This window comes from Balaenoptera physalus (assembly GCF_965194825.1).
Source record: "Balaenoptera physalus genome assembly, chromosome: 6".
Taxonomy (NCBI): domain Eukaryota; kingdom Metazoa; phylum Chordata; class Mammalia; order Artiodactyla; family Balaenopteridae; genus Balaenoptera; species Balaenoptera physalus.
Genome location: NC_138885.1, coordinates 136,192,290 through 136,207,089, shown reverse-complemented (window position 1 = coordinate 136,207,089; position 14,800 = coordinate 136,192,290). Strand labels below are relative to the sequence as shown.

Below are 14,800 nucleotides of genomic sequence, written 5' to 3'. Positions count from 1 at the left end.
ACCTGGCCAGGAACCTAGGTCCTCACTATGGCGACTCAGCAAGTCACGTGATTTCAAAATTCTCTGAAAGCAGGGCCATCTGTAACTCCTGAACCACAGGGATCCAGTTTAGTCCAGGTTTAATTGTATTTATAATTGTCTCTCAGTGGTTAATGATGTCTTTTTTAAAAAGGCATTTCTTTAAAGTGGTAGAAATGTTTTAGATATATGAGTTTCTTTCAGACGTTTGATGGATTCCCACATGTAGAACATTCTCTTCTAAATATTCAGTAAAGATTTAGAGGGGTTACTCAGATCTCAGCAAGTTATTCCCCAGAATGACGAGAGTCTCCTTCAAGAATGAAGAATTTTGGAATTTTGAATGTTTAGTCCATGAATTTGGTAGTTGAGGAAAATTCTGCATATGTGACTTCCTTTATGAAAATTACTCTTATCACCCCTGCCCACCTTAGAAACTGTGAAGTCCCAATACAATGACGTTTGCTGAGAATTTTGAATCCAAATACTTCACTCCTTTAAAAAAAATAATTTGTTCAGTTCACTCTTGTTGGATCTTAAACATCATGAAGAGGGCCTTCTAGCGTGATTTTGCCGAAAGAAACCTAACCTCACCACGTGGTTCTGCTAACATGGCAATTCCTGGCTTTCTAGAAGTTGAGAGGTCTGGCTGCTGGTCACCAAGCGTAGGGTCTGTTCTTCACCCTTCAGGACGTGCTCTGTTATTCAGAGTCCTATCTATTTATTTACTTACTTATTTACTTATTTATTTATTTATTATTTATTTATTTGTTTGTTTGTTTAGTTATTTATTTATTTATGGCTGTGTTGGGTCTTCGTTTCTGTGCAAGGGCTTTCTCCAGTTGCGGCAAGTGAGGGCCACTCTTCATCGTGGTGCGCGGGCCTCTCACTATCGCAGCCTCTCTTGTTGCGGAGCACAGGCTCCAGACGCACAGGCTCAGTAATTGTGGCTCACGGGCCTAGTTGCTCCGCGGCATGTGGGATCTTCCCAGACCAGGGATCGAACCCGTGTCCCCGCATTGGCAGGCAGACTCTCAACCACTGCGCCACCAGGGAAGCCCCAGAGTCCACTTTTAATTTTTTCTCTAGCTCCCCATCATTCTGAATCTATCAACACATGGTGTTTTCCAGTAGTTGTAGTATAACTACGTAAAGTACGTATGTCTTAGAATCAGAAATCTGTGCAAAATTCTTTTCTTTCAGCCCCTAGAATCCCTCCTGAAAAGAGAATTTTTACGACCACACATTCGCCAAATTGTTTGTTCCAGGACGTGGACGAAAGGTAAGCGATGCAGTGCTGTCCCCCTGCCGACGCTCGCCTCTCCCACGCTCCTGGCCTTGAAGTCAGTATCGCATCCTTTATGTCAGCAGGTCGCCCGCTCTCCCCAGATATTTTGTGTTTCAGCGTTATCTTGGTAGTTACTTAATAACTAAATAAAGCTCAATCCATTTTCACGTTTTTGACGCTGAAGCTGTTTAGCTAAAGCTAAGGCTGCATGTTATGTGTAATAATCAACTAAAACATTTAATTATACGTAGACAATGAGATAATTATGGAATTACACTAAAAACCTCCTAAGGTATGGACGCTGTGTAGATGGGGCATTCTAGGGAGCTGGTCATCATACTAACTGAGCCTGTCTTTATTACCTTGTTTAAACCCGTTTCAAAAATTGGGCACATGAGTAAAGGCTGGTACGACCAGGGACCGTGTGCCTGGGATGGTGTTAGGACACCCTTGGCAGGATCCCAGCACAAGTGCATCTTCCAGTCTGTGTGCCACAGGCTGCTACAGGGAGGGGGACACCTCGTACCTCTGACCAGAGCCCACTCGGACTCCCCTCCTGTGTCTCCCACCCGGGGTGCTGTAGCTGGTGCCCATGGCCCCGCTGGAGTCGGGAGCACTGACCATTCTGAGGGGGCTCTGGGTTCTCTGGCATCGGGTCAAGGGCCCTGTGTGACTTCCCCGGCTCCTGGGCAGACGCACGAAGATGCAGAGAATGCGGCGGCTGCCGGCAGTGATCGGGGAGAAGTCTCCTCGGAAGACACACGGGAAACGCACTGGGCTTCATGCAGTGGCATCCGTGGAGGGTCAGGACCTCCTCACTGCCCGCACCTGGTCTGGGGACACGAGGTGCCCCCTCGGATGCAGGCCACGGGGCCTGCTGGACAAGTTCTGCTCTTGGGCAGCCAGGGCCCATCAGCCTCCACCAGCCCCTGACTGCTCAGGTGTGCACTGCCGGCCACCTGCGGCAGAATCTCCGGCGGGACAGCGTCGAGGTGCAGGTTCCCAGGCTCCACCCAGCCCTGCCCAACAAGATGTTGGAGGCGGGGGACTGGGAGCTGCATTTGGTAGCAATCCCAGGATAATTCTTATTCCTCCAAAAGACTAAGAACTCCTGTCTGCAGCTACCCCAGGTGTCCACTCATTTGTGTGCAGGAGGGCTGGTGAGCAGGTCGTTACGGGCCAACAGGCTGCAGAGCCTTCCTCAGCAGAGCCCGGGGGGGCAGCCCAGCACACGGGCCCAGGCTGGCCGGGGTTCCCCCCCTCCTCCCTCTCCTCCTCCAGCCGGGTCTTGATCAGGGACATTCTGTACATCCTGTCCAAAGGAAGACACGAGGCCCAGAGAGCATGCCTCAGACAAGGAGGAGGGAATCCAAGAATGGCACCGGGCCCAGGAGGAAGTTCTACCCCGCACAGAACAGGGAGCCTTCACTCTAACGACGCAGGAGGACGTCCTGCACCAGGGCAGAAGGGTTTGGGAAAACAGCTGTTGGGATGAAAGAAGACGGGCCTGAAAAGGGGAAGGCCGAGCTGCAGCTCAGAAGAGGGGACGGCAGCTGAGCTGGCAGAGGGTGCTGGACACACAGAGAGGACAGGACACGACAGAGAGAAGGGGGACTACAGAAGTTCAGTGCAAGACATTGCCCAGAAAGCAAAGCAACAGCTCCCAGGGAAGAGCTGATGGGCACAGAGCGAAGGTCCCCAGCCGGTGGTGGCGACTCCTGGGGAGCCGCAGTCAATTGGACCGGACACAGTGACCACACTTAGAACAGAAGGAGAACACCTTGAGCTGGAAAAGACACACATGGGCGGGGTTTTCCTGGTCCCGGCAAACTCGTTAAAAAAAAAGTCCATGTCAGGCCACGTCTAGCCAGACTTACGAATGACACAAAACAAGAAAAAGGTCTTAGGAGAAGAAAACAACATTGTCATGATTGATTCTTTCAGGAAATCAGACACAGAGCTAAAGCACTGAGCCTGTAACGGGCAGGGACTTGTAGGGCCTTATTTCCTATCGCAGACCCTCAGTGATGCTGCCATCTTTCCTTTGCTAATTAGTTAAAAGACTGACTGTTTCTTTGTTAGCATGATACCCAAATTTTGGTCTTTGGGGAATTTGGAGTCAGACTTGTACCTGGAGGTGGTCGGCTGCCCCACTTGGAGGCTGTGTTCTGGCTCGTGTCGTGAAGCGCAGCCCTGACCCTGTGTGCGCTTGCTTTGCAGGGCGGTCCCCCTCCTGGGCCACCTGCCCCAGGACCTGATCGAGACCCCTGTGCTCGTGCAGCTGCACCCCAGCGACAGGCCCCTGATGCTCGCCATCCACAAAAAGAGTAGGTCCCCTTCTCACGGTCCCTCCTGGGGGCATGGACAAAGCTAGAGCACTCCGGGAGTGTCTCCCCGAGGTCAGCACCCACCGGGAGGGGTCCAGTGGGCTGCGGGCAAGGGGTGCCCCGCCTCCTGCCTGAGTCCTGGCCTGTCAGTTGGTTGAGAGTCGCCCTCGGCCTCTCATCTTTTACCATTGGCTTCGCCAGCAGGGGGGAGGAGGAGAGACAGGATCAGCTGCCGCGGGGGGTTGGGGGGTGGTCTGCCCAGGCCAGGGGGTGGACGACACGTGTCCCCACCAAGCCCAGGCCTCACCGACACAGGTGACACTGAGCGTCCCGCTGGCAGCAGACCTGTGAGGCTCGCAGGGAAGTGTGTCCTAGAACATGTAAGGACACTGCCACAAACAGTCCCCGGTCGCAATTTAAAGCAAGACGGGGGATTGACGGTGGTGGCTTTGAAGAGGTATTGGCATCTCCTAAGTTTGCAGATGATTCCAGAATCAAGTGCACCTCCACGTGTCTTTTCTTGTACCGCGAACACCGGTTGGATCTCTTCGCGCCCTGAACTCTGTTTTCGCTCTCCTAGTCGTGCAGTCCGGTGGGCAGCCTTTCGACTATTCCCCCATCCGGTTCCGTGCCCGGAACGGGGAGTACATCACGCTGGACAGCAGCTGGTCCAGCTTCATCAACCCGTGGAGCAGGAAGATCTCCTTCATCATCGGGAGACACAGAGTCAGGGTGTGAGTGCTCCCACTTCCCCGGGGGGCTGGGAGACCAGGACCCAGGTCACCTCCCACCACGTACCTGTGCTGACCTGCCCCCTGCCCCCTGGGGGGGCCGGGCCTCGTTCCGGCAGAGCAGTGAGCGGGGGTCGGGGAGGAAGGTGGTGCACAGGCAGGTGGCAGGCCGGGGGTCTGCAGAGAGGAGGCGGGGCCCCGACTCACAGAGACGAACGAAAACCACGCAGGGGGCCTTTGAATGAGGACGTGTTCTCGGCTGAGCCGCGCGTGGAGGAGAAGGCCCTGCAGCCCGGCACCCAGGAGCTCACGGAGCAGATCCACCGGCTGCTGCTGCAGGTGGGTGGGCCGCCTGCACGCCCTCCCTGCTGCCCCCGCAGGCAGCCCAGAGCTGCCCTGAGGCCTGGGGTGCCCCGCCCCGTTCTCAGGCCCTCTCCTCCTTCCGGCTCTGCCCTGCGCCCTGCTGCCCGTGGTGGTGGTCTCTGTCCCACCCGCGTGGGCCTTGCCCGCCTGGGGGCTGCCCCCGCCTCGCACATTCAGGGCGTCTGTGTCTGAACCACAGCTCTGGGCAAGTGGCTGAAGGGCGCACCCCAGCCCAGTCCCCACATCCCAGGCGCCAGCCCACACGGGGCCCCCGTGGGTGGAAGGGGGCGGGGGCATCCCTCCAACGCAGGACGTCGTGCTGGCCCCAGGGGGAACTGAGGACGCCCCTCCCTGTCCCTGGGGACACAGCACTCAAGACAGATTCCTGCAAGCACGTGGGCCCCACGAGGAGTGGCCTCCTGCTTCTCGGCTCCGGGGACTGTGGGAACTCTCAGGCACCTTGTTTTGTTTCCAGGCCCCGTGGCCGTGGACTCCCTGTTGGTGGAGTCTCCTGAGGATTGGGATCCGGGACCGGCCCCGTGGGTGGAGCCTGGGAGCCCACTGCAGCCTGACCCTGGGTCCAAGCCCGGCCCCACCTGGTCCCCGCCGAGGGCCCCCGGGCAGGTCGCGGCCCGCCCTGAGAGCAGGCGGGCGCGCCCCGGCCCGTCCAGAGTCCTTCTGTTGCTGTCTCCCCAGCCTGTCCCGCACAGCAGCTCCAGCGGCTACGGGAGCCTGGGCAGCAGCGGGTCCCACGAACACCTCCTGAGCCAGACCTCCTCCAGCGAATGCACCGGCCAGGAGGACCCCTGCCGGAGGAGAGCCGTACGTGCCCCTCTGTCCCCCTCTGTCCCCCTCTGTCCCTCTCTGTCTGTCATCTGTGACTCAAATGACTGAGCACTTTAGAAGCAGCCCTCGCCGGGGCTGAGCCTTTCCGACCTCACCTGCTTCTGGCTGCTCTGAACTTGGCTCACCTGGGACTTGCTGTGTAACCTCGAAAGGGTGGAGGCAGCCACAGACTGTGGCTAGAGGTTCGGGTGAAAATTACTTAACAGGCCAATCAAGCAAAAGTGAGGATTTAACTGTAGGGTTAGGGTTAGAAAGAAGAAAGTGTAGCCTGCCGTTGACTTCACTTCTTATCCTTCAGAATCGTAAAATCTGCTTTACCTAGTTCTGCCTCTCAGGTCTCATTCAGAACTTGCTTCTGTTGCTGGGATTAATTCTGCTTTTCTCTTTCCAGGGTGGGGCAAAGGCTGTGGGGTCTCCCAGAGTGAATGATGTGTTTTTCTTCCAGGAGATTTGTAAAAATGGTAACAAGGTCAAAAGCAAAAGTCCTTATCCGGATGAATCTGGAGAACAAAAGAACAAGTCTGCTGCAGGTAACAAATGATCCAGCATTTCCTTAGTGAGACTTCAGCGTGGTGAGGTGAGGAGACGGAAAGCTGTACTGCCGGCAATTATTGTTATAATTGTTACTCCCGCCAAGTCATGTTTGAAAAGACCGACCCTCCCCAAGACAGGGAGCGTCGATTGACCATAAGGCGCCTGTGATCTTACTGGCCCTGAAAGTTTCAGGAGTTCACGTTAAGAACTGACCTTTCCCACTGCTGAGTCCCTGACCCTGGGGACAGGCCAGACCGAGTGCCGCAGAGAGAGCGCCCCCCAGGCCCCCCTGCGGACGGCACAGCGGTACTGGCCCAGCAGGGCTGCGTGAATACCAGGCTGTCCCCGGGTCTCTGCGTCCGTGAAGCATATTCTGAGGCCCCAGCCTTATCTTTATTTATTTATTTTTTTAAAATTTTTTTAAAATTTATTTTTTTTTTATTTTTGGCTGTGTTGGGTCTTCGTTTCTGTGCGAGGGCTTTCTCTAGTTGTGGCAAGCGGGGGCCACTCTTCATCGCAGTGCGCGGGCCTCTCACTATCGCGGGCTCTCTCGTTGTGGAGCACAGGCTCCAGACGCGCAGGCTCAGTAGTTGTGGCTCACGGGCCTAGTTGCTCCGCGGCATGTGGGATCTTCCCAGACCAGGGCTCGAACCCGTGTCTCCTGCATTGGCAGGCAGATTCTCAACCACTGCGCCACCAGGGAAGCCCCCAGCCTTATCTATAGGTAGAATTAAAGTGCTTTGTAAGTATAGAGTGTACTCTGGGGGAAACGAGGATTAACTGAAAAAACAATGTTGTCGTTCCTCCAGAAATGCAAAGCAGTTCCCCAGCTCAGATGAAAGCTGTTCCAGCCACGGAAAAGGACAGCTCCAGGGCCAGCCTGCCCGAGGCCGGCCTTCCTGAGGAGTTGGCCTTCAAGAACCCGCTCGCCGGCTCCTACCAGCAGATCAGTTGCCTGGACAGTGTCATCAGGTGCGGCCCTTCTGGCCTCCCTCTCCGCCCAGCTGCTCACACTGCGGGGTTCTCTGTTACATGAAGCCCTTTATCACCCGCCCGCAGGTACCTGGAGAGCTGCAGTGAGGCCACCACCCTGAAGAGGAAGTGTGAGTTCCCGGCACACCTCCCCACAGCGAAGGCCAGCGACAAGCGCAAGGCCACCGCCGGCCCCGGGCCACATGCCGCAGGTACCTGGTTCGTTTGAGCTGTTAACTGCGGGGTAACTTAGACCCTCTCTGGTGGGATCAGGTGTCATTTGAGGTCCTGGAGCCCCTTCTCCCAGGTGGATTCTGAGTGGCTTCAGGGACACGGTACTGGGGTATAGGCTCTTTTTTAAATGACCAAAGTAGCTCAGAACTTTCTTATGAGCTGGAGATAAAGGTGGTTCTGGACTTTGAGGGCAGGATCCTGCGGGGCTGCTGGAGGCCGGGGCCTCTCGGGGTGTCATTCTTGAGAGTTTCAGAGGAGGACTGGCCTCTGAGGGTCAGTGACCCCACGGGTCAGATGAGACCTCAGGCCCTTCCAACGTGAGGGCACCACAGGATCAGAAGTAGGGTCTCCCATTGTTGACGGAAGCCCAGGCGACCGGACAGCCGTGCCCTGGCGGAGTCTGGCCCAGCCCGCAGGGAGGGAGCGCCACCTGCCTGCCTGCACTCAGCAGACGGGCTCCTGACTGCTGGGCGGCCCCCCCCGCAGGCCCACGGCAGAGGCCCTGACCCCGGGCGCCGCGGCCACCTGCCGCCTGCCACCTCCCTCCTCCCAGAGGACTCGGGGGGGTCAGGGCGGCGTCGTTCCCATTTCACAATCTCCTCTTCTCCGCCATCCCCCGTGAATAAACACCTGAGGACACAGTGTCACCTGCCAGGACGTGTGCAGACTTGCAGCTGCACCCGCCCCCGCCCCCGGTACTGGGGCACCACCTAGGCCTCCACGCGGGCTATCCCGACAGTTCGTTTTTATCACATCTTTGTGTCTTGCTTCCGTTTTCCCTTACAAAGAGACCGCGTCACCCTCCGAGGTGAGCAGCCCCGCGGACGTCAGCACGCACTTGCCCTCGCTGGCGCTGCCCAGCAAGGCGCAGAGCCTGCTGTCCCTCACCAGCCAGTGCAGCTACAGCAGCACCATCGTCCACGTGGGCGACAAGAAGCCCCAGCCTGAGCTCGGTACGCTTGCTGCCCCTTGGGTGATGTCGGGAGAAATCGGACTTGAACCGTAGAGATGAGAAGTTTGGACTGGCGTCCTCAGATTCTCTTTAAGTTTATCCAAGTGCGGAGGAAGCTACACAGCCCAGTAACAGGGGTGCAGGAAATCCGTGCAATGCCGGGCGGGGGCGGCCACACCTGTCCTGCCCCCGCTGCGCTCTGGCTCCACCTGTGACAGGTGGCTGCTCAGGTGTCGATAAGGAGGGGCCTCCCAGGACTGAGCAGGGGTCCCAGGGCTCCCCCTTCGTTGGTGCCGAGAGAAGCCTGGGGATGAGCGCCCCCCCCCCACCATCCTGCTTCCTTGGATGGGATTACAAGCCTTGCCGTCCCCGTCTGAGGACAGGAGCCAGTACGGGTCGTAAGAGCAGCACAGCCAAGGGCGTCACACTGAGCTGTCCTTCCGACACCATGAGTAAAACGAATCCTGAATTCGTTCTTTGCTTGGAAGAGGGGCGCGATGAGGACAAAAGTACACGTCAGAGAGTCAGTGCCCAGCCCCCTTTCAGGATGGTCCGTGGTCCCACCTGCCCCATCCTGTCTGCACCCGCAGCTCCACGGGCCACACTGTCAAGCCCGTGGTCCAGAGCCAGGATGCGGCCGTGCGCCAGCCTTAGCCTCTTATGCTCTGAAAGCACAAGACAGCCTGGAGTGTCTTCAGCGCCAGAGGCTGAGAAACCCCCGAGGTGCCCCAATTTAGAGGACTGATCCCGGAACCCCCTGGGTAATGGGGCTTCCTACCCCTGCTTTTTGCCTTTTGTCATTAACTTTCTCAGAAAGCTAAACAAATCCGTCATGAATTTCATCCCCATGCTGTGGGCATCGTGAAGGAATCTTATGTGCGAATGATTTCTGTTCTTTGTAGGTGCAGTATGCGTTTTTTCAGTCGTTTTAAAATAGAAGGGCCCTTGTAGATGAGAGCTCTGCGTCTTCTGTTACAGAGACGGTGGGAGACGCTGCCAGTGGGCCCGAGTCTCTGGACTGCCTGGCGGGCTCCGTGCTGCCCTGCGGGCTCGGCCAGGAGCAGGAGCCCTTCCGGAAGCTGGGCCTCACCAAGGAACTGCTGGCCGCCCACACCCAGAAGGAGGAGCAGAGCTTCCTGCTAAAGTTCAGAGAAATAAGAAAGCTCAATGTTTTCCAGTCTCGCTGCCATTATTACTTACAAGACAGATCCAAGGGGCAGTCGAGCGAAAGAGGTAAGTGGTAGTACCTGAACTAAAAGTGGATTTATTTTTTAACTTTATTCTTTTTTTTTTTTTTTTTAAACAGAAGGCTGTCTCTCTCTCTTTTTTTTTTTTTTTATAAATTTATTTATTTATTTATTTTTGCTGTGTTGGGTCTTCGTTTCTGTGCAAGGGCTTTCTCTAGTTGCGGCGAGTGGGGGCCACTCTTCATCGCGGTGCGCGGGCCTCTCACTATCGCGGCCTCTCTTGTTGCGGAGCACAGGCTCCAGATGCGCAGGCTCAGTAGTTGTGGCTCACGGGCCCAGTTGCTCCGCGGCATGTGGGATCTTCCCAGACCAGGGCTCGAACCCGTGTCCCTCGCATTGGCAGGCAGACTCTCAACCACTGCGCCACCAGGGAAGCCCTTTAACTTTATTCTTAATGCTGCTGAGTCTAGTGCTGCTTTCAGAAGGCGAAATGTCCCCAGTTTGGGACACGTGGGTTTGTAAGAAGCTGTTGGAACTTGACCAGTGATGCTCTTAAGGATGTCACTTTGTGTTCCCAAGGGAGCAGTGCTGTAAATAGTGGTGACAGTCCCAGCCCGGCCCCCTGTGGAATGCAGGGCGGGCAGCTGCAATGCTGCCGTGTCAGACATTTCTTGCCTGGGTGACTTTGAGGAGCAAGAGACCCTACCCCACCTTCCCACCCAGACAGGACCCTAAGAGGACCAGCTGGGCCAATGCACTGCCCAGAGAAGGAGCACGGCACTGACGGCTCCTGAGGGAGGAGGGAGCCCCGGACGACACCGTAGGAGGGAATGGCGCCCTTCTCCCCAGAGCACGTACGCTCCTGGCATATTGGCCTCAGGGCCAGGCTGCAGACTCCAAGCCCGACAGAGCCCAGGGGTGCGTGAAGCTGCCCTTTAGGCTGAGAGCCATCAGGTGGTCAACGGGCAAGGGATGAAGTGGAACAGATGAGCTTCCCTGCCCCTTTTCTGGTCCAGGAGCCTGACTCCCAACCCCCAGCCACCTTCCCAGGCCCCACGGACAAGGCCGAGCTAGCTGATCAGAGATGCCACCTCTTCCCTGGGCTCCCAGGCCGCGACACAGGGATCAGAGCTGAGAGCTAGTGAGCCCAGGGGACACACACCACGAGGACCCAACTCCCCCTGGTCTCTGGGCAGACACACCGAAACAAATGCCCCAGAAGTGAGAGGCTGACACGCTCCTTAAGGAGTTTATCTTTTCTCCTCTCCTCCTTTCCCCCTTCCTCCCCAGACCCAGGGTTACTGCCAGCGCATCGGGAACCTCTGTGGAAATCAGGAAACGGTGCCCACACCACTGTAGCCCCGGCTTGGTGCAGAATTCCAGCCCCCTCTTGCCCCCTTGGCCACGCATTGTGTGCAGTGCACAGACCGCACAACTGTCCGCAGCAGCCCTGCCCAGACCCTGGCGTGGCATCCCAGGAGCCCAGTGCTGTAGCTCCGGGTCCCAGTAGGGGACAGATTTCCTGTAGGAAGAACACCAGGCAGAGAGGCTGAATGGCAAAACCTCCACCCGCTTAGCAGTCTGCTTTGGGCTGGCCCATTTGCCTTTAGCATGTGGCACGGCCGGCAGGGGATGTTCTCACACACCTGCTGCAGGAGCCCGGAGTTACCCTCTGTGACAGGAGAGGAAAAGCTGAGGTTCCTGGGACCCGTCCCATTGCCCACCCCGCCCTCCACCCCTGCTCAGTGTGAGCCCTGAGCCCACAGTACTCCCAGCGCCGGCCGGTGCCCAGGGGAGGTGGGGGGGACATGCCCAGGGTCCCTTATGTCACTGGGTGGAGCCCCTCCAGCCTCCTGAGAAAGGCCCTCTCAGCAACACTCATCATCAGAGCGGAAGACCTTGGTTCCAAGGGCGAGCGTTCCTTCGGCCCTTTGACTTCACTGGGCTGGAATCACAAGCTTACTAAGCAGGAAACATCTCTTTTTAAGGAACAGCAATGATAAAGCTCGTAAAATTGACAAATAAGGTTAGATGAGATCAGTGGTTCTGCCTTTAAGATTTCACAAACCACCATTGGGGAATAGCATCGACTTGCCAGCTTTCCTACTGTTTTGGACCAATAAAACCTTCTTAATACCACTTATCACTATTACTTCATGAAAGAAACGGCATTTTAATATGAGAAGAAAGCAAGGAATGTGATCTTGCAACAAAGGGTGGTCCTTTAAATGGATTGAATCTAGTTTTATGAAAACCTAACGTTTTGCCCTGATTTTTCTCACTTTACTGAGGATCCGGGAAGACCGGATGGTGGCCCCACGATCCCCAGGCTGGCGATGGGGAGGGTGGGACTGACTGCTGAACTGGGAGGTGCCTTCCGGTTTCTGAGGTTCTACAAACCTCTGAGAATTGACGTAACGGGAAACATAACATAATTTTTACATTTTAACTCTTGTTGTTTTCCCATTATTTTAGCTGCTCCCGGACTAAGAAATACCTCTGGAATAGATTCATCTTGGAAAAAAAACGGGAAGAACAGAAAACTTAAGTCCAGACGGGTCAAGCCTCGAGACTCCTCGGGGAGCACTGGGTCCGGGGGGCCCCCGCCCCAGCGGCTGCCGCTGGTGGGCCTGAATGCCACAGCCTGGTCACCGTCAGACACGTCCCAGTCCAGCTGCCCCGCGATGCCCTTCCCCACGCCGGTGCCCGCTTACTCCCTGCCCCTGTTTCCAGCCCCAGGGGTAGTGCCAGCTCCAGGGACCGTGGCAGCGGCACCCGGAGCTCCCCACGCCGGCCTGGCACTGCCCGTGGACACGCAGCGCGAGTTCGCGGTCCAGCCCCCATCGTTTGCCAGCCCCTTGGCCCCGGTCGTGGCCTTGGTCTTACCCAGTGGCTCCTTCTCCCCGGTGACCCCGAGCCTGCCCCCCGCTTTCTTCCCCGGCCAGCCGAACTTGCGGTCCGAGGTGATTCCTGCCTCGCAGCCCGAGTTCCCTGGTCGGACCTCATCCCCCAAACAGCCGCATGCGTGTCCCCCGGCAGAGCGTCGGCCGCCCGTGGCCACCCAGGCCGCCCCGCTCTCAGCCGCGGAGCCCGCAGGCAGGACCTCGCCACCGCTCTTCCAGTCCCGCGGGAGCTCGCCCCTGCAGCTCAACCTGCTGCAGCTGGAGGAAGCCCCCGAGGGCGGCTCTGCGGCCGCTGGGACCACGGGGCCCGACTGCAAGCCTGGCTCAGCCTGGGACCGGCGGCCCGAGGCACCGCCAACCGTAAGGATCTCCCGATGCCCTTTGTCTAACTAAGGCAGGTGGCGAACTGTGGCGCCGCGGGCGGGTCACAGACACCCTCACCTCAGGTGGTCCCTGCACGGAGGTTACTACCAAAGCATTTCAGTTCCGACATAAACACATGTGCTAGGAAGTGACATTCTCCAGGTAAAGGACCCTATCAGAGTAGACCGGTTTTTATTGTCTTGGGATCTGAAGGGAAAAAGGGAGATGGATTGTCTGATGGTGGATGCAGGCGCCAAATAGCCACAGGTGGTTTCGTGACTCCTCATCATGGGCCTGCAAGCTTTCAATGAATACTTGGAGGATAAAGCACAGGCAGGCTAAAGGTCAGAACGGAGGCTCCTTGGAGGGCAGCTGGCAGCAGAGGGGCTCACGGCGAGGGAGCAGGGCCAGGAGGGAGCTGGAAACCAGTGCCGTGGGTGCCCACCCTCCCAAGTCTTGAGGGACGTTGGCGTGTGATCCGTGGGCCCTCCGAGGAAGGAGCTGCGCGGGGCTCCCCTGCCCGTGCTCCCGGGAGAGCGAGTGGGCGCAGGGTGGCCGTCCCAGCACGGCTGCTGCCCTCCTGCCTCCCGGGCCTGCAGTCTGGGTTCCAGGATCGGAGGGTTGGGGTGCTCCCAGGCCAGGCCCCCCTCATGCCCAAGCCCGTGCCCACGCTGGGGTGCGGGAGCCGGGAAGCCAGGACCCTGCCGCTGTGAGGAGCAGCTTTGGGGTGCTGTCGGAGACACTTGCCCACCGTGGCGGAGGAACAAGCGTAAGGCTTCCCCCGCGGGGATCCGAGAGCTGCCGCCTTTAGTGGGACTCTCCCCAAATTAAATTTAATTAGATGGCATCCATCCCACCACCAAGAGTCCCGCTGTGGTCCCAGTAACCACGGGGTCTGCGCATGTGGCACGTGAAGGAAGGGCCAGCGGTCCAAGGAAGGGCGCACCCGCTGTGTCCCTGAGAGTCTGGTGCAGACAAGACACCTGACCTGGTGTCTCCTCCCTGTTCCCAAAGTGCGACAAGCCCAAGGACGCCCAGAGCAGCGACGCCCTGTCCGCGTCCAGTGGCCTGCTCCGCCTCCTGCTGCACGAGGACCTCTGCTCGGCCTCGGGCTCAGCCCCGTCTGGGAGCGGGACCTCCGCCACCTCCTGCTCCCTGGGCTCCGGCTCGCTGGGCTGCGACGCATCCAGAAGCGGGGCAGGTACGTAGGTGGTGCTGGGAGCACCTGGGAGTCGGGGCGGGGTGGGAGGTGTTAGGTGTGTTTGGAAGAGTCTCACGTGGTACACCTGGGTGTCCTTGACTCTCCACACCCCAGGGAGCCAGTCACCCCAAAGCCGCAGGCTGACTTGGGCAGGGCCCCGTGTCAGGTGCAGCCTGGGTCCCGACATCCTGGCATGCAGCTGCACCCCGAGCGGCTCCTCGGAGCCCACAGCAGTTCAGACAGGCCCCTGGGCTCCTCCTACCCCGCTCCACCTGTGCGGACGGCAGCCCCGGCCTGTCCCAGTTCCCTCTGTTACCCGTCACTCTCGACCTCAGCGGCACTGCAGGCCCCCACCCCAGCTGGCCCTGGGTGGACTGTCCCTGAGGCTCCCCGGGTGTGCCAGGAGGGCTGGCAGTGGCTCGCCTTCCTGAGTTAGATCCCCTGGTGAGAACCTAGCATGTGGACCCACCAGGGTCGTTCAGGTGTGATCTGGAACCGCCCCACGGGAAGAGCACATGCTCTCCCCAGACTGTAAGACCCCCGCTTCCCTGAAGCGAGCGGGCCCCTCCCCCTGCGGGAGGCCTGCCGGGAAGCGCTCCGGGACAGCCACCTGCCACTCACAGGGGCGGCTTCTCTGTGGCCTGGCTTAGTCCGGAGGCAGCGAGCCTGGGAGAGAAGAGCACGGCTTCTAAGATACAGCCCCACCTGGACTCCTCGGGGCCTCCCCAGGAGAGAACCACCTCCATGGTACCAGCTGATGTCCCGTTTTTAAATTATCCAGACAATTCGAGAATTGGAAAGAGAAGGGAAGAGCCACCAACCCAGGCACCAGTTACCAAATAAAACTCTTCCGCTCCCTAACGTTGCCGTTCCTTTACACG

The 14,800-nt window shown here is 57.9% G+C and overlaps 1 protein-coding gene across 7 annotated transcripts in view; it reads left to right on the top strand.

Moving 5' to 3' along the window:
- The window catches only part of PER2 (period circadian regulator 2), a 41,317-nt gene that overhangs the window by 20,452 nt on the left and 6,065 nt on the right, over positions 1–14,800 (top strand). For 6 of the 7 annotated variants that reach the window (XM_082466206.1, XM_082466205.1, XM_082466204.1 and 3 more), the window contains 12 exons: positions 1,222–1,300; positions 3,527–3,633; positions 4,214–4,367; positions 4,595–4,703; positions 5,424–5,549; positions 6,019–6,103; positions 6,917–7,079; positions 7,167–7,291; positions 8,102–8,266; positions 9,244–9,498; positions 11,928–12,715; positions 13,733–13,919. In XM_082466206.1, the coding sequence (XP_082322332.1) occupies positions 1,222–1,300; positions 3,527–3,633; positions 4,214–4,367; positions 4,595–4,703; positions 5,424–5,549; positions 6,019–6,103; positions 6,917–7,079; positions 7,167–7,291; positions 8,102–8,266; positions 9,244–9,498; positions 11,928–12,715; positions 13,733–13,919 (2,343 nt within the window). The remainder of the gene's footprint in view (positions 1–1,221; positions 1,301–3,526; positions 3,634–4,213; positions 4,368–4,594; positions 4,704–5,423; positions 5,550–6,018; positions 6,104–6,916; positions 7,080–7,166; positions 7,292–8,101; positions 8,267–9,243; positions 9,499–11,927; positions 12,716–13,732; positions 13,920–14,800) is intronic. The other variant, XM_082466207.1, reaches the window with a different exon arrangement.